The 24,226-nt window shown below is 38.7% G+C and overlaps 2 protein-coding genes across 2 annotated transcripts in view; one reads left to right on the top strand and one right to left on the bottom strand.

Annotated features, from left to right (window-relative positions):
• Positions 1 to 21,114, top strand: part of LOC134804452 (ATP-binding cassette subfamily C member 4-like) — a 60,366-nt gene extending 39,252 nt beyond the window's left edge. Inside the window, exons 10-25 of the mRNA XM_063777493.1 lie at positions 663 to 830; positions 3,693 to 3,833; positions 5,005 to 5,092; positions 6,436 to 6,568; positions 6,939 to 7,154; positions 8,821 to 9,010; positions 11,148 to 11,284; positions 12,328 to 12,468; positions 12,963 to 13,063; positions 13,324 to 13,481; positions 13,927 to 14,064; positions 15,283 to 15,405; positions 15,596 to 15,718; positions 16,264 to 16,424; positions 19,645 to 19,750; positions 20,022 to 21,114. Coding sequence (XP_063633563.1) covers positions 663 to 830; positions 3,693 to 3,833; positions 5,005 to 5,092; positions 6,436 to 6,568; positions 6,939 to 7,154; positions 8,821 to 9,010; positions 11,148 to 11,284; positions 12,328 to 12,468; positions 12,963 to 13,063; positions 13,324 to 13,481; positions 13,927 to 14,064; positions 15,283 to 15,405; positions 15,596 to 15,718; positions 16,264 to 16,424; positions 19,645 to 19,750; positions 20,022 to 20,216 — 2,319 coding nt within the window. The 3' untranslated portion in view covers positions 20,217 to 21,114. The remainder of the gene's footprint in view (positions 1 to 662; positions 831 to 3,692; positions 3,834 to 5,004; positions 5,093 to 6,435; positions 6,569 to 6,938; positions 7,155 to 8,820; positions 9,011 to 11,147; positions 11,285 to 12,327; positions 12,469 to 12,962; positions 13,064 to 13,323; positions 13,482 to 13,926; positions 14,065 to 15,282; positions 15,406 to 15,595; positions 15,719 to 16,263; positions 16,425 to 19,644; positions 19,751 to 20,021) is intronic.
• Positions 21,115 to 21,940: 826 nt separating this feature from the next.
• Positions 21,941 to 23,480, bottom strand: LOC134805125 (DNA replication complex GINS protein SLD5). Its single transcript, XM_063778424.1, has 2 exons — positions 22,782 to 23,480; positions 21,941 to 22,198 (listed from the first exon to the last, which is right to left on the bottom strand). Exons 1-2 carry the CDS (start codon positions 23,356 to 23,358, stop codon positions 22,125 to 22,127), a joined length of 651 nt encoding a protein of 216 aa, XP_063634494.1. The 5' UTR covers positions 23,359 to 23,480; the 3' UTR covers positions 21,941 to 22,124.
• Positions 23,481 to 24,226: the final 746 nt, after the last annotated feature.

Below are 24,226 nucleotides of genomic sequence, written 5' to 3'. Positions count from 1 at the left end.
TTAAATTATCGGTACTAGAACATAATTGTTAATTACTATAATAAAATTATGTACCATTTTTTATTTATCTTTTTTAGAGAGCTTTATATTTCAATATTCCACTGAATTTTGACCTATTTCGAAGCGCTTGAAGTTATGCGATGGTGTATGAAATTACATAAAACAAAAAAACGGGCAAGTGCGACTCGGACTCGCCCACCGAGGGTTCCGTACAAATTTGTAGGAATTTACGATTTAATTACCTACAAATGTATAATTTTCAGAGTTTTCCCTATACTTGTAGTACCTATATAAGACGGTATTACTTGCCAAATTTCATAGTTCTAGGTCAACGGAAAGTACTCTATAAATGTGGATTCCCTTAATAAGTGTCGAAATATACCTACGTTTTTTTGCGGCATACTCGGCCTTATCTTTTTTTTTACGTTATCTTAGAAGTTTGATTTTTTCATAGCTTCAAGGAACTGTAAACCTGAGTTAATGATTTTAATTTTAACTCGATACCTCCACAGAAATAAAGGATCTTGACAGACAGACGGACGGACGCACCTACAGACAAACGGACAACAAAGTGATCCTATAAGGGCGGAACCCTTATAAGGGTTCCGTTCTTTCCTTTTGAGGTGCGGAATCCTAAAAAACTAAATTTGTGTTTGACCCAGGCGGACATCTACTTGTTGGACGACCCGTTGTCGGCGGTGGACACGCACGTGGGTAAGCACCTCGTGTCGGAGTGCGTGAACGGCCTGCTGCGCCACACCACGCGCATACTCGTCACACACCAGCTACACCACCTCAAGACTGCTGACAAAGTCCTCATCCTGCGCAACGTAAGTCAGCTTACTCCCTTCTAATCACGGAATAGATAATAACTACTAGAGAGGAAGCGCCATAAGCCTGGATTACTATGGACACCGTTGTCGCCAAGACTATGAGCCCTCGCCTCTTACGATAATTTATAAGTTACAGTTAAGGAAATAATGTCGAAGTTATTCAAAGTAGAATCAGAATTCTAAACCTCTTCTCTATATTTCTTTTTTTATTTCAATTGCTTTTGTAGTTTTGCATTGCCTTAGTATTTAGTAATACTCGTACTGTAATGCTCTGAAACCTTCGAGCAACACCGGCTTCCGACACATACACCGGCTTCCGACACATCGGAAGGGAGGGGCCCAAGCGATATCTCACCGTACAAATCTTTCTACCATTTTTCGCGGGGGGAAAGGTGCACACAGTCGCACTTCTCACACACTTACATACAACATCCAATCTGTAATGACGACACAAATACATAGAAAATGACACACGTCAAAGACAAATCTTGCAAACCTCGATCTCTTTTTGTGTACGGACGAGTGACAAGTGTCACAACACGCACACTAACACATTTTCGTTGAAGTATGTTATTGTATTCTGAGAGATGAGAAGTCGGATTTGTCGCTCGACCGATCCGCAATTTGTACTGAGCGAGCAAAATCGATAAATCCAACAATTACATGAGACTAAAATATAATAATTGTGTTTGAATGTAATTAAACGTATGATATGTAAAAAAAAATATTACATGTGAAACGTAACACTTTATTTTTGTAAATTTGATGTCTCCGGCCTCTTTTTATAACAAAAAACCGAGCAAACAGGCATTTTTGTGCAGCAGTGTTCACGCGCGCGTCTGGACTCGGTCTAGTGAAAAATCCAAGTGCAACTAGTTTTATTACCCGCGCTAGATTAGATTGACGCGCTAATCTTGTACCTCGGCAGAGGGGAAATAGTGCGAATGCCGCCTCCCTTCTGATATCAATAATAACATTAAATATAATCTCGCGTATTACTTCCTGGTCACGTTAACGCCTACTTGTGCAAATACTTAATGACTTTGAGTTTTTTTAACTATCACTTCATCTCTTATCATATTACGCCATGATAAGTACACAGCTGTCTTGGTGTCTGTATGTTATCTGATTTATTAGACAAAATATTTGTCTATTTACTATACAATTATCGCTTCGATTAGACAGCCAAACTTTACAACATACGTTAATGGAAGACCCCCAGCCCCCAGTGGCGGACCTACCTACCTAACCTAACCTACCTAGCGTACCTAAGGCTTTTTGAACAAAATAAATACAAGTATTTGAAGTAATAACCTAAAGTTAAAGTTAGCTCATTTTACTTAAAGGAAACAGTCTTTTATTCTTAAGAAGAAACATAAATGCATTCGATGATTTTTTTTTATTCGCTTAGTCTCGCTCGGTTATCTTAAATGTAAATTTTAAATGTAGGTACATATTCCTTTTATCGCCATCAAGACCTTGACTCATGTATCATGTATAAGGGTATTTTTGTTAGGGACCTCCCTACTGTAAACGTACCTACTAGTAATCACTATCATACTTGGCAACACCCTTATTATATATAGTTTACAGGAGTTGTACTGTATCTGTGTGGATATCGACTGATTGTGTGGGTTATAATATATATATATATATATATATATATTATGTATTATGTATGTAGGCTCTCATGCGACTGCATGGTCTTAGGCTGCAAGGTGACTGCAGTTATACAAGAACGCAATTATTTATATAATACATACCTACAAATGCTTATGTTATGACGAGATTATACTTATTAATCCAAGTAATTGCGAGCTGCGATGTTAGAGCGACGAGTGCTTTCAGTACTTAACTACCTATTACATCACCTATTAGATTAGTTTTTTCTTAACCTTTAGCCTACGAATTGCGAAGTCGGCTGCCACGTCACAGGCTTAGCCTAGTGTGGGGCCACAGGATACCTATTGATATTAGCCTTGCTGCTTGCTTGCTGTTACCTTGTTAACAAATGTTAACAAGGCATAACAAAATATTATTCTTATTCTTAAGTTTGAAACCATGTTAGGTATTTGTACAGTTTGCTGTAGAGAAAAGTACCTAATTCCCTAAAGAAACGTCTAATTTTCTTTTATGCTCTGAACGAACAGGCGCGTCAGTCTCTAATCAATTTGGTATCCTAAACTACCACTTTGTTTTTAATTGATCTTATTTTAGCTCTTGCTCTTCACCAGACACAAGTAAATAACAAAAACTGTCGACGTTAACAATTGTCAACCTCCCTACATCGAAAATACTTGCAACTTAAGTAATTTCTCTACTGCACAAATAAACCTCATCGCCAATCTTCCCAAGTAAATTCGCTATGTGAAGGTAGATATCACGTAGAGATGCCCCTCTCTCGGCCGAAGCGCCGAATATTCGGCATGACATGCGAACATTTTGAATCACAATTATTATGAAAACTGTTAGCCAACAAAGCACAACGTGCAACGTTAGCTAAGCTAACAATAAGATATATGTATATTTTTTTAAAGAATTGATGAATGTAGCTAAGAGTCAATTAAATCAGACCCACGGTAAAAATAATCATCAAATGCTCAAAAAAAAGGTGTTCGTATTTAACAACTTTCCAATACATTTTAAATATACCTAGTATTTGGTTATTTTTATTGTGTAATTTTTCTTTTTAGGTAGCTGCAACAGATATTCGGTATTCGGCCGAATAGTAGGCAACATTCGGCCGAATACCGAATATTCAACAAAGTGGCCAAATATTCCGAATACCGAATAGTTGCCTAATATTCGTGGCATCTCAAGATATCAGTATAACTTGGCATTTCAATTATTGTTGATTAGGGCGAAGTGGAGATCGAGGGCAAATTCGAGGAAGTTTCCAAGTCGCCATTATTTGACGAACTGATCGAGGAGGACGAGGTGGTGGAGGAAGAAGTCTCAGTCCCGGGAACTCCCGGACTGCACCAACGGACACGCACTATGGTATGTCGTACCTAGGGAATGCAATCTCGCACCAAGATTGGCGATTCGAGATCTCGCACGAAAAATCTGAATCGTGATAGGGTGTTTCGAGATCTCGACCGTCACACTTTCGAGATCGAGATTAATTTCGACGAGATCAAGATTTGACAAAGTAATTTAAAATGTGTTATTTTGAACAATAATCTCTAAGAATTCCGTATATAGTACTTATTTAGAGTACGTCATGTTTTATTTTGAAGATCAACAAATTAATCAACATTTAATAAAAGAACTACTTTTATAAAAAAAATATGTATGTATAATATGCGAAATTCAAATTTTCTATGAGACGATATCCCTTCGCGCCTACATTTTTCAAATTTGCCCGCCTTTTTCTACTGACAAGATCTGCTTGACCAACTATAGCTCTAATTTGCATGTAGGTAATTATGAAAAAGTGGTATTAATTATTTTTATTTTTACAAAATTGTAAGCAGAGGCAGTAACATGCTCAGTTGATATTTTTGACAAGCACTCAGCAACTTACAAAAAAATGTAGGGTAAGCGAGTAATAATCATAAATAATTGTGACTGGGTATGTTAAGTTCGTCCAATTTTTCCGCACAGAGCGCGCCACAGTGCGCTAAAGCCGGCCGCATACAATAGCACTGCCCGAACAACATGAACCTAAGGTCAAAAAGATTACTCAAAACAAAGTAATTCACACGGATCAATCTTTCAATCTCGTTCGAGATCTCGAAAATATTAATCAAGATCTCGACCGAGATTGCTAAAATCCTGTCAATGCCATTCCTGTCAACGAGATTGAATCTCGAAAATTCGTGCAAGATCTCGCGAGATCTTGAAATTGCGAGATCGAGATTGCATTCCCTAGTCGTACCACTATTGACACAGTTGATTGTCCATTAGTGAATCTTATTGCATTGAACTTATCAATTCTCGGTTAAATAAGTGTACAGTCACCTGCAATAGTATGTTACACAACGAAGGCAGCAAAAATATCTGACACAATCTTATTTGTAGAGCCATAAGAGCGTGTCACATATTTTTGCGGCCTTCGAAGAGTAACATATTATTGCAGGTGACTGTACAATCAAACAGTATCAATTGTCGGTTATATAATGCTCGTTTTGATATTTATGTATTATTGAGTAATAAAACAATTTTTCAGTCTCAAGTGAGTGCAGTTAGTTCAACGGTAGATGCGAATCAGGAAGAAAACGAAGAACAGCCAGAAACCGCCGAGTTGATGGAAAAAGGTACGTTGCGTGTCAAATGAGAACATGCACAGATTTGGCATAGTAACTAGATTTCTCAGAGGGGACTATTTGACTGCTAATTTGTGTTAAACATTTTATCTATATTTTATCCCTTTCGGAATTGTAAGACAAACAATGAACATGTGTCAATAATTCTATATGTCAATACTTATTAATATTGTTTATGCATACTATTTTATGAAACAGATGACATTTATTTGTACATGCTTACACGTACCAAAGAGAATAGATAGTATAGAGGGGTCCTGTCATAGTAAATTTTGTAGTCACAGTAAATTTACTGCCATCTATCGACATACGACTAAAACTCAAAATAAAAAACGTATAAAACTATCGAAAAAAATTATACATATATATGGATAAATGATTTTATTATTTTTATATCATTTTGACCCATGTTCATTCACTGATACCTATGTGTTAAAATTGTTAAATATGAAACGGTGTCGTCAACGCCATCTAGCCGACCATAGGCCAAAGGTGTGTGCGCCATCTATCCGAGAATGACTTTTTCTTGATTTCCGAGGCACGTTTTTTTCTTAGACTTTATTCATCTTATACGGAGTTACATATGTCTTTTGCACGTACTAATTAAACCGCTTCCAAAATATTATTTTCAGACTCACTACAGTCTGGCCAACCATTCACTCGTTTGTTACCGCTGCTGCTGGCAATAAGGATGTTGACTTTATTTAAAGTAAATTATTTCACGCCATTCACGAAATTAAGCACCAGGCAACGTAAGAACCAATATTATTTTTCCCGTTATGAATTGACTTTTTAACTGATAACCTTAGCAAGATAATACACGGTCAGATTCATAACAGTCAAGTATTGGTTCTTATTATGTCGCACCGCTTTTTACGTATAGTATAGACTATAGAGTATTGTCAAGGGAGGAATGAATTTTATACATTGTCTTTCGGAGGTCAAATTGGTAGGTCTTCTTAGTCCGCTGTCATACGAGAAATGCTCTAAGTCCTAAGAGATAATTCAGATCCGGAAACCGATAAGTATCAACTTTTAGTATGTTGTTTCGCATGGTACTGGCCACTGGGGCCCTAGAACTGCCGGGAGACAATGACACAGGCGCACGTCTCTCGTGTAAAGGTTATCAAAATGGCTCCCTCTTCGTTGTGAAAAGTGCGAATTAAGGGGTATCGTTAGGTATATGAAAGCTGATTAGGCAAATAAATGAACTGAAAATGTATAGTCTAACGATTATTTACAGAGAAGTAAAACTGATAGCAAAAATATCACCTGCATTTGTACGATACTTTAAAGGAGTTGTTAAATGAATTTTCCTCACTATCGGTTGTCAGGCCGCGTGTCGGGCTCCGTGTACACGCAGTACTTCCGAGCCGGCGGCGGCTGGGCCCTGCTGCTCTTGACCGTCCTTGGGATCGTGCTTGCGCAGGTGGTCACGTCCCTTAGCGACCTATGGCTCACACACTGGTAAGTGAGATTTGAGAACATACATCCACATTGCGTAAGGACAAGTTTAATGGCTCCTCTACACTATCGGCGATGATAGACGATGACTGGCGTGGACGACTGCGACCCGTGAGGTGTCGGTTTTTTGGGCACGCATCAAAGGGAATCGCCGGGTGGTAGCACAGGTGATCGTGTGGATGATTTGCACGATGATCTTGCCGATGATACTATCAACGATCATCGCCGATAGTGTAGAGGAGGCATAAGCTACATACAAAAGACGTCATAGGTGCTGACTCATCGTTTAGTCAGACAGTTTATCTTTTACATACGTTTATATTTTACGAATCTGTTGCACAATATTATTAAAAATCTAATGTTACCTTTCCAGGATGAACAACGTCGAGGCTAATATTGTGGAAATGGAAAGTAACCAGAGCATTGCCTCCAATTTATCAACCTTGGACCTTAACAACACTTCATCCCCCGCCAACTTTAGCAATGCTTCTGACCCCCAACAACCGGCAATGACCATTGAAGAATCATCCTTTTATATCTACATATGGGCTATTGGTATTCTCGGCTGCATAATACTTACTACCGGCAGGTAAATATCGAAACAAAAAGCTTACGGCTATGGGTAGGGAACAAATTATTATTTTTGATTTGTGTAATAACAAAAATAGAGTGGCTTCATAAGCGAATCCTGATGGTTGGTTATGTAGTGGAAAATCAAGTAGAAGACGAGTGTAGGTATTATCAATAAGTACCTAGGTCACTACATGAGAAATGTCTACACGTGACTGTTTTGACTAAACACCGCAAATATTAATTTACTGCCTCAGTTAATTCCTCGGTTCGCAATTTGCAAACCATTTTGATTAAGTAAGCCGTCAGTTCCTATCAATATTTGCATACTACAATTGATAACGAAACTACCTACTCGGCTCCAGCTACAATAGGTAACATAACAAATACTACGTCCATGGTCTGGCGTTATCTTTGAAAGGAGCGATGATTGTTCCTAAAATAGTCACCGTGTCGTAAACGGATTTTGCACTTGTATTTTATGTAGTGATAAGTCAAATCGAAAAATTTTCAAACCGAATAAGTCGACTCCGATTTATACCCAAATCGGTTTGCAAACCGATTTGGCCTAGTCGATTTAACTTCAAGTTTTTAAGTATCAGTAGTTCAAACCGCTCCGTAGTCACTTTGTTTTGACTTGAGGAAATCGAATTGTCAATTTGACGGTTCGTTCGACCCTTAGAATCCTTAGACTAACACGACAGCAAAAACTTTTGTAATATTTTTTTACTTTCCGATGCGCGTTTATTTCAATTTCATTAATTGCTAAAGCTGAAACGGGAAAGCACTATACGAGCAAGCAGGAAAGAGCATGCCGTCTCCTGCGATTCCGTGAGTCATTGCCGCGAATTCGTTCAGTTAGCAAATCGACGCGGCGCAGAACTGCCAAACCGATCCAAGTATACCGCCAAATCGATCTCTTTAAGCCCATGCGAAATTGAACCTTACCACTTAAACAATAAGTTTAATTTTACTTTACCTGTAGATACATACATAGTTTCGACTTGACGCAACATTTTTCTTCGTGGTTTGAAGTCGATTCGCGTACATTTTATTCCTCAATATGTGAAACGAAAGTGACCCAGCAACAAATCGGAAAGGGTGCGTTTAGAGCAGGTGAACGTATCTTAAGTCGATTTACGGAACACTCACGTCGATTTAGTCGACTTCAGACCTAAATCGGTTGAACCGATTTGTGAAGTCGAATCGTAACATCGCTAATTTTATGTCATAGGTAATTTTTCTTATTCGCAATGTATGTAGTTACAATACAATTCATATTTAATTTAGAGTTAAATAGTAAGTTCACAATTCTTTCTACTCAAATAGTTGAGGAAACAAAATTTGCACCGTTTCGCTATACTTAGAATTTGTTCTAGAGGTCCGTAACCTCCATCTAAAATGTTTTACAACGTTAAGCTAAGATCCAACCTCAGCTTAGATAACAAAATATACATGAGTTTGAATATTATGGCACCAATAAAAATAAACAGTCGTGATTTTGGGCCATATTAAATGGCCCTCGGTTGCCACTTTGTTGTGACTTGTTTTTATAATTTAGGTAGACGGTATAATGGTGATATCTAAAGCATATTAATCAAGAGATCGTATTTAGGTGCGCTCATTTGTGATATTCAAAGGAGTATCTGGAGAAGCTTAGATTACATTTATACGTTTTGTTGTAGATCGATATTGTTCCTGTGGGTGTGTATGAGGAGCTCGATCAGGCTGCACAACCAGATTTTCAGCAACATCCTGGCGGCCACCATGCGCTTCTTCGACACCAACCCCTCTGGGCGCATCCTCAACCGGTTCTCCAAGGACATGGGCGTTGTCGACGAGATCTTGCCGAGGATGTACCTGGACAGCATCCAGGTAACACCGGACTGACGATTGCAACACTAAACAGATATAGTAATATATTATAAAAGTAATAAAACAATAAGGTGTAGTCAGATAATCCGAATACTTCAGATCGTCGGTAATTCCGAAAATGGGTGGCCGTAAATTACCCACATTCACATTTTAAATACAGATGTAGTGCATAATTGTTTTCCATCGCATTTTCTCGAAAACGTTCGTATTTCTCATGCTACTTCAGTCAGCTTCATTACTTTTTGTACCGAGACTGACCGACATAGCAAGACACGTTCGTACGTTTCCGTGAAAAAACGATGGAAAAAAATAATGCACTACATCTGTATATGCAACAGTAAAATTAGTCGCAATAAAGTGATATGTGTTTTATTTAATCTGAATGCCTTTAACATTGTTAGCAAATTTACTTTGCGGCTATTTGATGTTTGTACAAGCGACCGTAGAAGATAATCTTGTACGTATGTGCTTGTATGTACATATATGTATGTATAACCCAATTTAGCGTTCCGTGCCCGAAGGGTACCAAACGGAACCCTAATGGCTGTTACGGGTATATTCCCACTAGTTACCACCAAGTTATTATAGTTAATGGTAACAACTGAGATTTTTTTTTCTCACTTTTACCATTGGGAACAACGACAAAAAATCCTCTCCAACTCATAATTCCCAGCTACCACCTCCCTCCTCCTCCCATAATTAGTCTTATCTAAAACTTAAACGCGGGCGTGTATTTAATGTCTTGAATAAAAACAATTGATACCGTCGATCGGGGTGAACAGGGTTGGCTGGGTTGAATAGGGACAAAACATAAAAAGTGTGTTTTTTTTTTAATGAAATAGGTGGTAAGCGATTACCGCCGCCCATGGACACCCGCAACACCAGAAGAGTTGCATGCGCGTTGCCGGCCTTTAAGATGGGAGTACGCTCTTTTCTTGAAGGTTTGAAGGTCGTATCGGTCCGGAAATGCCGCAGGCGACAGTTCATTCCACAGTTTGGCTGTGCGAGGCAGGAAGTTTCTGGAGAAACGCACAGTTGAGGACTGCCAACCATCCAAGTGATGAAGATGGTAATGTTGTCGCGTAGGGCGATGGCGAAAAGAAGCGGCAGGGATTAATCCGAACAATTCCTCGGAGCACTCCCCGTTATACATGCGATAGAAAATGCAGAGCGATTTACCTGACATTTTCTTAAAAAATACCCACACAAATATTATAATATTCGATTGAAAATAATTTGTGCCAGTAGTTTTTAAGAAATTGACAGTTATATTATATCACTTTTTAATTTTTGTCCCTATTCTCCCCAGCCATTACTATTCACCCCGGTTGACAGCAGTATTACTGTAGGTATTCTTTATTTGTAAACAAGACTGTATAAATGACAAAGGACAGATAAAAGCCAGGAATTAAAAAAGACTAGGTATTCACAGCTGACAAGGATCCTTTGATATCTGAAATGTCAACTCTGATATCGGACGTGTCGAGATTGTCATTTCATCATGAGTGAGTTTGCAACATTTAAATTCGATGTGTAAGGCCAGAAGAGATATCTTATGTAGATAAGATGTAGTATGATCTCGAAAGGCTGAGGTTGAGCGCAGCGCATGTGAATCGTTCGTGAAGATCGACCGATAAGATTTAAATGAATCGTCACTATCGATTTCAGATTTATATCCTAATCTCTGAATATATTTTGATTGGCCAATTTACTGCCAAATTATCATGTTTTTGTAAGAATTTTGCACTGTCTTTTTAGTACTTATCAGGAAAGTAAAATCTGATATTACTTGGATAATTGGATATTACTAATATAAACTTTTACCTATTAGGTAAAATGTGCTTTCTTTTGAGTAATCATGATTTGGCAAATCAAATAATTATACGCTGGTCCCTAGATGGCACCTACACAAATTATACATTTTGTTTGTCTTCTGATATCCAAAACCGTGTAGGGCCACTTGCGCTATCCAGGGTTAGCCACTGACTCAGGGTTAACCAGTTAACACCCGGAGTTACCAGTACAATTTAACGCTGTGTTAACGGTTAACTCCGAATTAGTGGCTAACCCTGGATTTGTGCAAGTGGCCCTTAGGGTAGTAATAAGTTTTGTAACAGTGGTTCATGTCTCTTGACAGGTAATGATGGTGATGACTGGAATCCTGGTGATGGTGGCGATCGTGAACCCGCTCATGTTGTTGACGACGCTCGTGTGCGGCGTGCTCATGTGGATCTGGACCGTCATCTACCTAAGTACCGCGCAAGCTATTAAAAGGTATACAGAGTGCCCAGTAATTAATGGACAACCTTCTAACCATCGACAGGGCACCTTAGGCTGGTCCAGAAAATGCACTTATAGGTCTAGTAAAAGTTTCGTGGTTTTCGAGATAATCGCACTTTTCTAATTGTGGTTCCTTGTTTCACTGTAATGATCGTTTAGGCCATAAATGAAAAGATTTTTACCTTCTGTGTTTTGAAAAATATTCTCAAATAGGCCTGCTAACCGATAGGCAATACAGTTTTTCCATAGCCAAGGTGTATTTTTAGAAAACCTTAATCCAAGAAATTACATTGTACTCTAACATTTTCAAGAAGTCTGATCGCTATTGGTGAAAAAAAAAATGTATGGAGAACAGAGTGGCCAACTTTCTTAAAAATAGTTTATCTAATACTGATTCTAAAATGGTATCACACATGCTATTTACATTTTTACAAACAAAGATATGGCCTAGATGGTGATTAAAGTGAAGTATGGTGCTAACTAGTAAAAAAGACAGAAAAGTTCGATTATCTCGAAAACCACGAAACTTTTACTAGACCTATAAGTGCATTTTCTGGACCAGCCTAAGGTGCTCTGTCGATGGTTAGAAGGATGTCCATTAATTACTGGGCACCCTGTATAAGCTTTGGTCAAGCTAATGATTATGATGTGATTAATAACAATTATTTAAAAATTAATTTCTTAACTATTTTAACTCTAGACTGCTACCGGGAAGTTCCAAGTTTATATTTATCAGTTTTAGAGCAGTAAACTGAAACACCAATCAACATGTAATTATTTACTACGTCTATATTTATGTACGTATTTATAATTTTTTATTAGTATTGAATAATAACAACATTGTTGGTGGTAACTACTGACAATAAAAAGTAACTATGTATATTACTATTTTTTAAGAAACTTATCTTCCTTAAGCTTTAGTCTTGATGGATCGCATTCAAGACATTTGAAGATTTTGAAGTTAATAATAGGCATAGCTAGCCTGACAACCGATAAATTTAAAGCATTATGCAGTGGTGACCAGTGGTATATTTCAGAGTGGAAGGAGTGACGCGCAGCCCGGTGTTCTCGCACGTGTCGGCCAGCATGGCGGGGCTGACGACGGTGCGCGCGTGCGGCGCGCAGGTCATGCTGCAGCGCCACTTCGACGACAAGCAGGACGTGCACACCGCCGCCTGGTCAGTCTCTCTACACTAATATAAGGGCTGATTTAGACGGCGCGCGAACTCGTATGCGATTTTAGTTACATTGCGGACTGTTGGTTACGTCCAATTCAACCGACCAATCAAAACCCGCAATGGTATGAAAGTCACATGCGAGTTCTCGCATCGTCTAAATCGGGCTTAAGGGTCAGTTGCACCAAACCGTCTGTAACCGTCAAAGGGTTCGCTAAATATTATTGTATGCAAAGTTCATAGTTAATTGCTGAGTGATGTTGATCAGTCCGCTAAATGTGGTTGGTGCAACTGGTCCTAAATTACCATCTTGAAATCTGGTATGCGTACTTCAGGTATGTACGCATGCGCTTCGCTTTTATCGCACGCGTAACCTATTGACGTCATTATTTAATAGTATACTTCGTATAATTTCTCTGTATACTTCATTATAATTAGTTGATAATAAGAAGAATATAGGTAATAAAACATACTCTGATTATTTCTATCCATTTCAGGTACTTGACGTTAGTCACAAACACAGCGTTTTCGATTTGGCTGTCCCTAATCTCTGCGAGCTACGTGGTAGTGGTCGCTTACACGTTCCTGTTCCTCAGTAGTAAGTATGATTTAAAATATCCGAGGTCCTGATATGATACCTGAACTGAAATTTTGGTTTGTGGTAGGATCAAGCTGGTCTGCTGATGGTGACCGATGGTCACAGAGGTGAAAACAAGACAGCCTCTTGAAGTTTGGGCTCTTTAGATGACTCGAGTACATATAGAAGATTGTCTAAAGTAAAGCCATATTATGTGGAGACCTAACCTCACTTTAAACCCACTAAAATAAAAATTCACTAACTGTTCTATCATATTTAAGACTCGGTAAAGACGAAAGCTGGCGACGTCGGGCTCGCAATCAGCCAAGGCCTCATCTTGGTGAACATGGTGCAGTACGGCGTCAAGCAGATCACCGAGGTGATATCGCAGATGACGAGCGTGGAGCGCGTCACCCAGTACACGACTCTACCGCAGGAGGTAAATGCATTCGTCAAGCTATGTTAGCTCATAAATAAGTGTGAGGCGTTTTGGTGTATTCCCATTTGTCCCCGCCCCACGTGATCGCCGCCATACATGAGGCGGGACAAATAGGAATGATTCATATGAAGCGCCTATTCCCATCTGTGCCCGATGGGGACAAATGGGAATACACCGTCGTTTTGGGTGGTTTATGGCTGTTTGTCTAACAGTGCATTTGGTTCCTTTAAATAGACATTTGATCCTCATAAGAACCAGGCGACTGAGGCTTGAGAGCAGGAAAAAAGGAAAACAAATCCACTTATTTATCATATCGAGAAAAGACAGCTTATAATTTCATGTTTATGCCAGTAGCGTCTCATTGACAACCGGCGGGCGTAATGATTAATTATTGTGAACACATGTGCAAGCGAATTGCAATAAATGTAAATCATTGTTATTATAGGAAACAGCCGGGCCTTCGCCTCCGCCGGGCTGGCCGCAGCGTGCAAGGCTCGTCTTCAAGGACCTGTACCTGCGCTACGACAAGGAAGCAGAGCCCGTGCTTAAAAACCTCAACATCACTATTGAGAGCGGCTGGAAGGTACGTATCTAAACCCCTTGGCCCATGACAATATAAATTCAATTAAAAAAAACTCGAGGTCGTTTTTTGGCTGGCAAATTTAGACCCTTGGGACTCCAGGGGTTAATTAAATTGAACCTATTTTCTTTGGTATTATGTAATAATCCTCACTTTATTCGCAAAATTATTATTTTTGCGAATGCTCGTTGACTGAAGCGTCAATGACTCGACGAAGAATTTTTTGAAGTGAAAATTGCTTTAGCGGCGCTGTGCACTTTTTGTGATGGGGAAAAAATGTTAAACTCGCGACAGGTCACGTGACCGTAAGACGTAAGATTCGTAAGACGGACACGTGACCTGATCGTAAAACTGTTACAATGTCATTGAGTTTTCACTTCTGCCGGCACTCCCGGAGCGCACCCCGTTGTTTTTACAATTTTTAAGCTTGTGAATCTTATCGCGAGGTCTACAGTTCACAGAGCCACTATTATATTATTATACAGGTTGATCAATCCAAATGGGTCAGTATGGAGAAGTCCGAAACTATGAGAGATAGCGAAATCTGTTCTTAGGAACCATGGCGTCGATTTTAGATTTAATAATAATGACATTCAAACTTTTTTTTAAACTCTCATACATAACCGGGAATCGAACCTGGTCAATATTCTTTATGTAATCGCGTGTAGTATTTGTTTGTTTGTTTTTGTATTGATCCTGAAAGTATAAGGACCAACGGCTCGATTCGGGAAATGAATTAGAGATTAACTAGATACGATATAGTAAAGATATGTGACGTTCCACGACAAAAGGTACCTTATGGCGGTTATTATTAACGCCGCTCCAATATTATTGCGGCGCTATGCGTCGTAAGCGCCAGCCACCATAAGGTACCTTTTGCCGTGGAACTTCACATATCTTTACTATATCGTATCTAGTTAATCTCTAATTCATTTCCCGAATCGAGCCGTTGGTCCTTATACTTTCAGGATCAATACAAAAACAAACAAACAAATACTACACGCGATTACATAAAGAATATTGACCAGGTTCGATTCCCGGTTATGTATGAGAGTTTAAATAAAAGTTTGAATGTCATTATTATTAAATCTAAAATCGACGCCATGGCTCCTAAGAACAGATTTCGCTATCTCTCATAGTTTCGGACTTCTCCATACTGACCCATTTGGATTGATCACCCTGTACGAGTATAGTTATGTTTGTTCTAAAATGTGTTCGTAGGTGGGCGTAGTGGGACGCACGGGCGCGGGCAAGTCCTCGCTGATATCGGCGCTCTTCCGCCTGGCGCCCATCGACGGCAACGTTTACATCGACGACGTCGAAACTGGCTCGATCGCTCTCAAGGTTACTATTTTCAATGGTCTATGTCAAACGTATGTTTACGGTTTCGCGCCTTATTCTATTATAATTATTAAAATAACGTGTATCATATGCTTTTTGACAACAACTCTACAGTCATAGTGAGCCATTTTTGTTTTTTTTTTTACATGTACCTACTGTGGATTAACATACAACGCTTTGTTGTTATAAACAGGAGCTGAGAGCAAAGATTGCAATAATTCCGCAAGAGCCAGTGTTGTTCTCGGCTAGCCTGCGCTATAACATGGATCCGTTCGACAAATATACCGACGCAGACATTTGGAGAGCTTTGGAACAGGTAATTTTTTCTAAAACATATTGTCATCAATATAATTCCTCTAGAGTTGTCCCAGCTGCTTGCCAGGGCTTGCTAAGGGAGCCCGGCCTGGGTATCCTCCGCTACAAAATTCCAAGAAATGGCACTAACCTTTAATAAAACGACCAAGGCTCGGAACCGGTTTTTACTTCATACAATAAATACCGGTATTATTACGTTTTTTTGTTTATTATTTCATTCTATCTAATAATACGAAGTTGTTACCTAAAGACATGATTCAGTCCTACGTAAAGAGCATTAACTTATTAAAAATATTGGGCTATTTCGGGGTTTTGAAAAAAACCGGCCTTGAAAACGACTGCCATTTCACATCCCAACCCAAAAGCAAAACGTATACCTACGTTTTAGTTTCGTTTACGCAATAGTTTCATTCCTAACTGTCCCCAAGTTACCAAAGCGGGAACAGATGATAGGGAAACCCCTAAATGCAACTGATTGAGGTGTTCAATAACAATAGAATATTGAGAATGAGTAGACTTGCCGCCTGATTGTCGAATATCGCTTAGGTGGAGCTGAAGCAGAGCGTGACGTCACTATCGGCGGAGGTTGCGTCGGGTGGCTCCAACTTCAGCGCTGGACAGAGACAGCTGCTGTGCCTGGCGCGCGCCGCTCTCGCGCGCAACCGTCTACTCGTGCTCGACGAAGCCACCGCCAACGTTGACCCCAAGTAAGATCGACGACTAACGTACTCAAAGTTGAACTTTAACATCTTAACAATAGAGCCCCTTTCAGATATTAGTGAACACTGAAGCCAATTATAATAGGGTATTTTCCTACTATAATACAGTAAAACACAGTATACATTTAGCGTTTGCGTCAAATCCGGTAGTTCTGATTTTTTGCAGACTTATTTATGATGTTGGTCCAATGAATAATCCAAGTTGGTGACCTCGAGCGCCGAACGTAACTTAGTCAAAAATCGAAAAACCTGCGAAAATTTCGGTTTTTGTTTAGTTTTGGGCGATTCTAACCCTAAAGGACTAGTTTTTGATAGTACCTTCCTTAGACGTTTTTAAAGAAGACTAAATTTGCTACAATACGAGATTAGAACTGTCTCTGTAGATTGAGTAGTTTCCGAGATAAAGGCTTCAAAATTTAGATTTTTTTGAAATTGAGCTCGTAAGCTAAGTGAGTGCAGTGAGTATTCACTTTTGACTCAGGCGATGCCGCTTGGCACGATTGTTCCTAAGGTCAAACAAGGCTTATTTGGCGCGGTAGCCACGATATCGTACCGTACCTACCCCCCAAAAAGGGAGGGGAAAGGGTCGGATCCCCAGGTCCAATCTAAGCTATATTTCTTCCTGCTCTTAGCAAATAGGGCAAGTTATATATGATTTTTATTTTTCGCAGGTTTTTCGATTTTTGACAAAGTTGCGGTAGGCGCTCGAGGTCACAAACTTGGATTATTCATTGGACCAACATCATAAATAAGTCTGCAAAAAATCAGAACTACCGGATTTGACGCAGAAGAGCCACGTTACAAAATTCTACAATTTCACTGGATTACTAGTTAAATCAGTTACTTTTTTAGAACTGTCAAAACTATTTGCTAATATGGAATTTATATGAAACATTACATCGTGACGTCACGGTCAACTACTTTTTATATTTCTATCCGATTTATTAAATATACCTGGTCAAGCAGATCTTGTCAGTAGAAAAAGGCAACAAATTTGAAAAAAGTAGGCGCGAAGGGTTAGCATCTCATAGAAAATTTGAATTGCGCGCCTTTTTCTACTGACAAGATTTGCTTGACCATCTATAGAATTTGTGTTTAAAAATTACTCCTATGTGTGTTTTTCTCACGGAAGAAAGAATGAGCGCGCCGCGCTCTGACGGGAAACGGCATGTGCCTGGATTAGTATGGAAACCTATGTCGCCAAAACGCTGTCACAAAAATTGGCCATATTTTTCTTATTTCGAAAAGGATTATGAGCCCTCGCCCATCTCAATAATTTCAACTTTACAGCAAAGAAAATTATGTCGAAAATGCACTACGATTTTTATTTTTGTAAATTGACATTTATGCTCTATTGCTTTTACACTTGCATGGCTTTTCCAAGAGTGAATGCGATAGGATAAAATATTCGACTATGAGGTTGACACATGCGATAGGGATGTGCATGATTCGGTGTGATATCGATAAACGCTTATTAAAGATTAGTGTACACGTAAACTACTCAGGTTTTTTATACATATGTATTACTATATTTTCTGGCGACGATTAGGTACCTACTTACTTTTTAATAAAAAAATGCTCGTATTGAAAGTAATCAAGCCACCAACCACGCATAACTGTAAGCGAGTATATAATAAAAACTGTTACTCCTTAGCACACCCCGCGTGATGTCCGCGTCCTCAGTTACGTGCTACATGTCGCGCAACCATCATCTTCCTTCTTCCTAGCGTTGTTCCGGCTATTTGCCACGGCCCGTGAGCCGGCCCGCGTCAGGCACGGAGCCTGGGGTCTGCTTGGAAACTTATCACAAGAATTGGCTTATGCACTCTTTTGTACAAAAGAGACTGTCATCTGGCCGTCCAACTCCGAGAGGAGACTACAGCCGTATTCGAACAATGAGATACGTCAAATACTAAATATTGAAACGATATGGGTCAAACAAGTGTCAAAAGTCTAGTCAAAGGTCGAATGTGAAGACCGCTTTAAGATTTGTCCAAGAGTGTGGAGCGAGCTTTAGACTGGCCAGCAAATACCCGGCAGTAAAATTATGTGACAGCTTAAAACTGACACCTTACCTACTCGTATTTAATATACAAAATTGACAAATATGTATCCATGGATGCAATACTATAAGAAAAACTTTAAATCAAATAATCCATTGAATAGCAATAAATAAGTAAGAACATATTTTGTACATAATATAAAATGTGCATAAGCGACGACTTTTTCGATATGATCATCTAGAGGCAAAACAAAAATAAATTATTAAGAACATGTATGAACATAAAAAAAATCGAACTGTGTATTTATACGAACATCGACATCGATAACATTTTTGATATGGTCCTCGCACTGTGGCAGAATAGCGCACCCGTACATGACTTTGACGCTAAGTAGATATCAACCTTATCTCATTTACATAAATTTGATTTTTGCACTAAACAATCCAAAAATCCTTGCAGAAACCGAAAATGTAAAAAATATTGAAATATTACTTACCGATGATATGAAATGCCTCCATATCTAACATTTATTGTTCGGCTAGCGTTTTTACACTCCAAAATGGAGCAGCGCGGCATATTTGTAATTATTTCTAATTTTTCCTGGAATCGTTTTCACATCTGACATCTCAAAAGCGCCATACTGAATTGACACACGACTGACAATAGTCTGTGGTGAAACTGAGTACAATAAGGCTTAATCATGCCACACGCTATAGATGTACGTTTCACTTCTATTACTTCTTTGTTTTGTGGTTTTTCTAATAATTATCTGGTGCTTTTTTTCATGCATGGTGTAAAATAATTTATTTTAGATACAGTATAATACCCTATTGTTAGGGTTCCGTACCCAAAGGGTAAAACGGGACCCTATTACTAAGACTTCGCTGTCCGTCCGTCCGTCCGTCTGTCACCAGGCTGTATCTCACGAACCGTGATAGCTAGACAGTTGAAATTTTCACAGATGATGTATTTCTGTTGCCGCTATAACAACAAATACTAAAAACAGAATAAAATAAAGATTTAAATGGGGCTCCCATACAACAAACGTGATTTTTGACCAAAGTTAAGCAACGTCGGGAGTGGTCAGTACTTGGATGGGTGACCGTTTTTTTTTTGCTTTTTTTTAGTTTTTCTTTTTTGCATTATGGTACGGAACCCTTCGTGCGCGAGTCCGACTCGCACTTGCCCGGTTTTTCTTTTTACAGCACTGACGCGTTGATACAGAAGTCCATCCGCAAGTACTTCGCTGACTGTACGGTGCTGACCGTCGCCCACCGGCTGCATACCGTCGCGGACTCCGACCGAGTCATTGTGAGTATAATCCTTCTACACTCCAACAAATGTTTGATCCTTGATTTACAACTGACGGCTGATACAATGACCAAAAAGGAATTATTGTCCTTCGACACAGCAACACGCCACGCCACGATCTGTCCCGTTATATTCATGGCAAATCCGAGCTTCATAGGTTATGTAATGGCATTAAGGTTCAAATGACAAACCATATTACGTAACTGTGCATATACATATGTAGGGAGATCGCGCGCTTTAGCATTTTTAATGAAACATTTTAATTGTTTAGGTAATGGAGGCGGGACAAATCGTGGAGATCGGTCATCCCCACGAGCTGCTGCAGAACCCGGACGGACACTTCTCGGGCATGGTAGCGCAACTGGGCCCCGGCTCCGAGCAGAGCCTGCGCGAGATTGCGAGCGCCGCGCACAAGGAGCACATACGCTACGTAGACGCCGACGACGCCCCAAAAATTACCACTTAAACCATACTACAGACAACGGCGACACGCCTTACGGAAAACTAAAGACAAATAATGTATACCGCGTGCCTCATCATTATTGTGAAGATGGCGCCACTTGTACAGTTAGTTCTCTAAGGAGTGTGAAACTTTTTCAATGGAGGTGTCTGGTCAGCCTTAACTTTGCTATATCATTTTTTTTTATAAATGTGACAATGATATAAAACTAGGGACAAATAAGGGTAATGGGATTATGATTTGTTATTTTATGTAATCATGATAATGTATATAAATTATAAATAGAAACAGATGTCATACATATTGTAGGTACTAGAAAAAAGTGAAGAAGCCCTCCCAATCAGATGCTGGTTTGAGTCCTGCCATTGCCGCTGGAGGGCTAGGTCACTTTTTCTTTTGTATATGACATCTATTTGAGTTTATAATTATAATAATTAATTAATTAATAATCGCTATAAGGTTAAAATTATGACACGACGAAAAAACTTACATCCCTTACGTTACGGACCACAACTTCCCTCCAGAAAAACTACTTATTGTACTTATAACGTACTTAATATTGTCGGTGCTACTTGTAGAAATGAAGAGAATGATTTTGCTGAATACAAACATTTACACTATATCATGATATACCTACATATTATTATGTTGTCACAAAAATGAAATTTGTCGCAAAGGTTTATTAATACTGATGAGATTAATGGCACAACTGCTTTACAGTAAACTTATTATTATGTGTATTTTCTACACAGGCTTAAGAATACATTTAAGAGAGAAACGGCTTTATAAAAGCCTTATATCGGTTAAATATAAGTAATGGACATTTGAATGTGATTAAATCCAAATATTATTGTGATTTGATGTAAAATGATTAAATTTGAATACATTTTTTGATGTTACGAAAGACTAAGATGTTATTATTTAATATCCTTTTACAGCATTTATGAACCTACATTTATTTTTCTTGAAATCCACAAAACAAAGTTCCAGTTTTTTCTCATATAAAGCACAACCGATTTTAAACTAATACAAACAACATATAAGATAAACGCACTAATGTATTTATACCGGTTCCAAGCCTTGATCCTTCCTTCTAAATAGGTGATATCAATTGATAACAGCAACAAAGGGTATAAGTTGATTTAAGGATAATGCTTTGTAGAGAAAATCACCAACATCGTATTTAATTTGTCACTGTATATTAATAGTTTGTATTTCATTTTCAAATAACATCAAACTCTAAAATGCAGTATGTATAGTATTAATAAAAATGCACTCATTATTTCTTATAAATATAACATAAATCAAGAAAATGCAACTTGGTTGGTAGATCAAGACAATTTTTATTTAATTAAGAGGAAAAAGGCATAGAGTTATTTTTGGCAACTCTCAAAAACATTCACAATCAACCAGTACATACAGTCAAAGTGTAAAATATTGATACAGATAAGGGTCCTAAAATATCTAATAAACTATATTAATGTCCAGGCAATAAGCTTGGTGCTTTTTCTGTGTCAATAATTAAAACCTTGACTGTAACTGTACATAGCTTAGGAGACAAAATTCATTATATTGCATACAATTACATTTCACACACTCTTATCACTAATGGGCAGACGACGGATGCAATATATGTCTTATTTAAACCAAATTATGTATATTGTTTGACATGATTTTGATGTATATTGCATCCGTCGTCCGCCCATTACTTATCACTTATGTGTATACAAAATTTTTGATTAATAGGCATACATATATACAAAACCCATGTGAATAATTGCTATTCTTAAAAACACTGAATGTAGCATAGTATTGTGATGACAATATGGCTTATGTTATCTCGCAAACTTGTGTTCAAGCCAGCATTTTACACAACCACTTATTACTGTGTTCTGTACAGTGTCACACTTGCTCTCACACTAACTGAACCTTTCCGTTTTTGACTAGTTCAGCTATTGGTTTGTACTGCAGGATGTGTTGTGATCCATCTGGAAAATATGAACATATTATATAGTAAACAAGTAATGGTACAGGTCTGTTTTTTAGTTTACTGAGATTCTGAATGAGCTGAATGTCATGCAATCTGGCCAAGAAAAGGAAGCAGAGGCCTGACTCTCCAGACCACTCTAAAGTAGGCAAGTTTTTAGGAATGTTGCAGAGCTCTAAGTGCCACTAGTTCTATAGGCAATTGTCCACATTACCAAAATAACCTTTTTTTTCTATGATATATCTAGGAGGCAAACAAGCAGACAAATCATCTGATGGTAAGCAATTACTGTTGCCCATGCATTACCGGCCTTTAACACTTTCGCAACCGGGCAAAAAACGGTGCACTACCCCAGAAACCGGTCGTCTATATCTGCGTACAAAACAACCCGCTGGGCGGGTTGTCCGGCATCTGAGTAAAGTTTACGAGTACCCGAGAGTCGGGTACGCGGTGTCGAATGTGTTAAGATTGGAGTATGCTCTTTATTTGACAAAGTACTACATTCTATCGCTATACATAATGCAGTCACTTATACTCTTTTTAAGATTAAATGTATACTTAGTTGGAAGTTGCACAATCCTTACCTTCCAAGTCTATTTCTTCTTCCTGGTCTCCAGGCTGGTCCTCTAGGACTACTCCAGTGATGGTGTCGTTCGCCTTCAGGAACACATGACTGTGTAAGTTAGGGTATACTGCCAGCTTGCTCAATTCCAGGGCTTGCATGTTGCCAGGTACTTTATTCAGAACAACTTTTTTTAAATGATTCTCCATGTTCAATAAATACTCCTGGGCATATTTGAACTCGGCCGGTGTAAGATAGTTGGTTCCTGATTCTATTCGTTGTCTTTCTTCATTAACTATGGGAATACAAAATTTCTCTATCTTATGTAGCCTAGTTTTTAAGTAATTACATATTACAAATTTTATTCTACTTAATTCCATTTTATGAATGGACGCTCTAAGATCTGTTTTAGGGAGTTTGTTGATGTTTCTTTCCATGTGCTGTATTTGTCCCAACATGCATTCTAGCATATCGTTGCGGTGGGGTAGGATTTCTGGCGCTAAACGTTCATTTTGCCATGCGCACTGTACTGTCTTTAACACTGTTTCTACTGTGATTTCTTCGTCTTCACTTAATTCTATATCAACATTCAAATCCATTTCACAATTAACTAACTACACAAGCTTTTACAGCAGTATAACGAATAAAACAGACATAAATTCAGTTCGTTTCGTTTTTCGTTCAGTATTAAGTTTACAATTGATTGATTGAAATGATAGATCTCAGTTGCATTCAGATACTTTGAAATATATAGAATTTATTAAAATTTAGGTTCCTTTTCTTAACTTAGGAATAATAATTGTTAATAATTAATCATGGTTTAGGCACTCTAGATTCAAGTTCAGATATTTTAAAATTTTTGCCGTAAACAGTAATCTCATTTATTGTGCCATTCGTCAAAACCTAATTTCAGTGGTATCTGAACGCACCATGCGCTTAGAGCTCCACAGATCTGGCAACAAGCGCATCCGATTTGGATACATACATATAGTGTGTCAAAGGACTGTCTAATTTCAAACATAGATAGAGAGAATCATACTATCTTTGTCTTACACTAGTACTAGCACCCAAAAGAAAAGGGTGGGTATAGTTTTGTTTTTTCCTATTTACTAACAAATTGGTTTGACCAGCTATAATAGCCATAACACACTACCGTACCGCGACCTTGGTAACGCACCTATAAGCGAGAAAGAGGTATCTCTTTCTCGCTCTCACTTATGGTGCGGCGCACCGTGAGTTTGGTGCGGTAGGATAGTGTGTTATGGCTTTAGCCTGGCCGCACACGCACGGAATTTTCCGTACGGAGTGACATGTGCAGACGCGAGACAGCGCTATGCATTTGTTGGGCGACATCCCGTTCCCACCTGTCATTCCGTACGGAAACCGAATGAAAATTCCGTGCGTGTGCGGACAAGGTTAACCTTGACATAACCATAACCGAACAAAAACAATGGACCCGTGTCTTTG

The sequence above is a fragment of the Cydia splendana genome, chromosome Z, assembly GCF_910591565.1.
Source record: "Cydia splendana chromosome Z, ilCydSple1.2, whole genome shotgun sequence".
NCBI classification, from domain to species: Eukaryota; Metazoa; Arthropoda; class Insecta; order Lepidoptera; family Tortricidae; genus Cydia; species Cydia splendana.
This window is presented reverse-complemented; position numbering and strand designations above follow the sequence as displayed.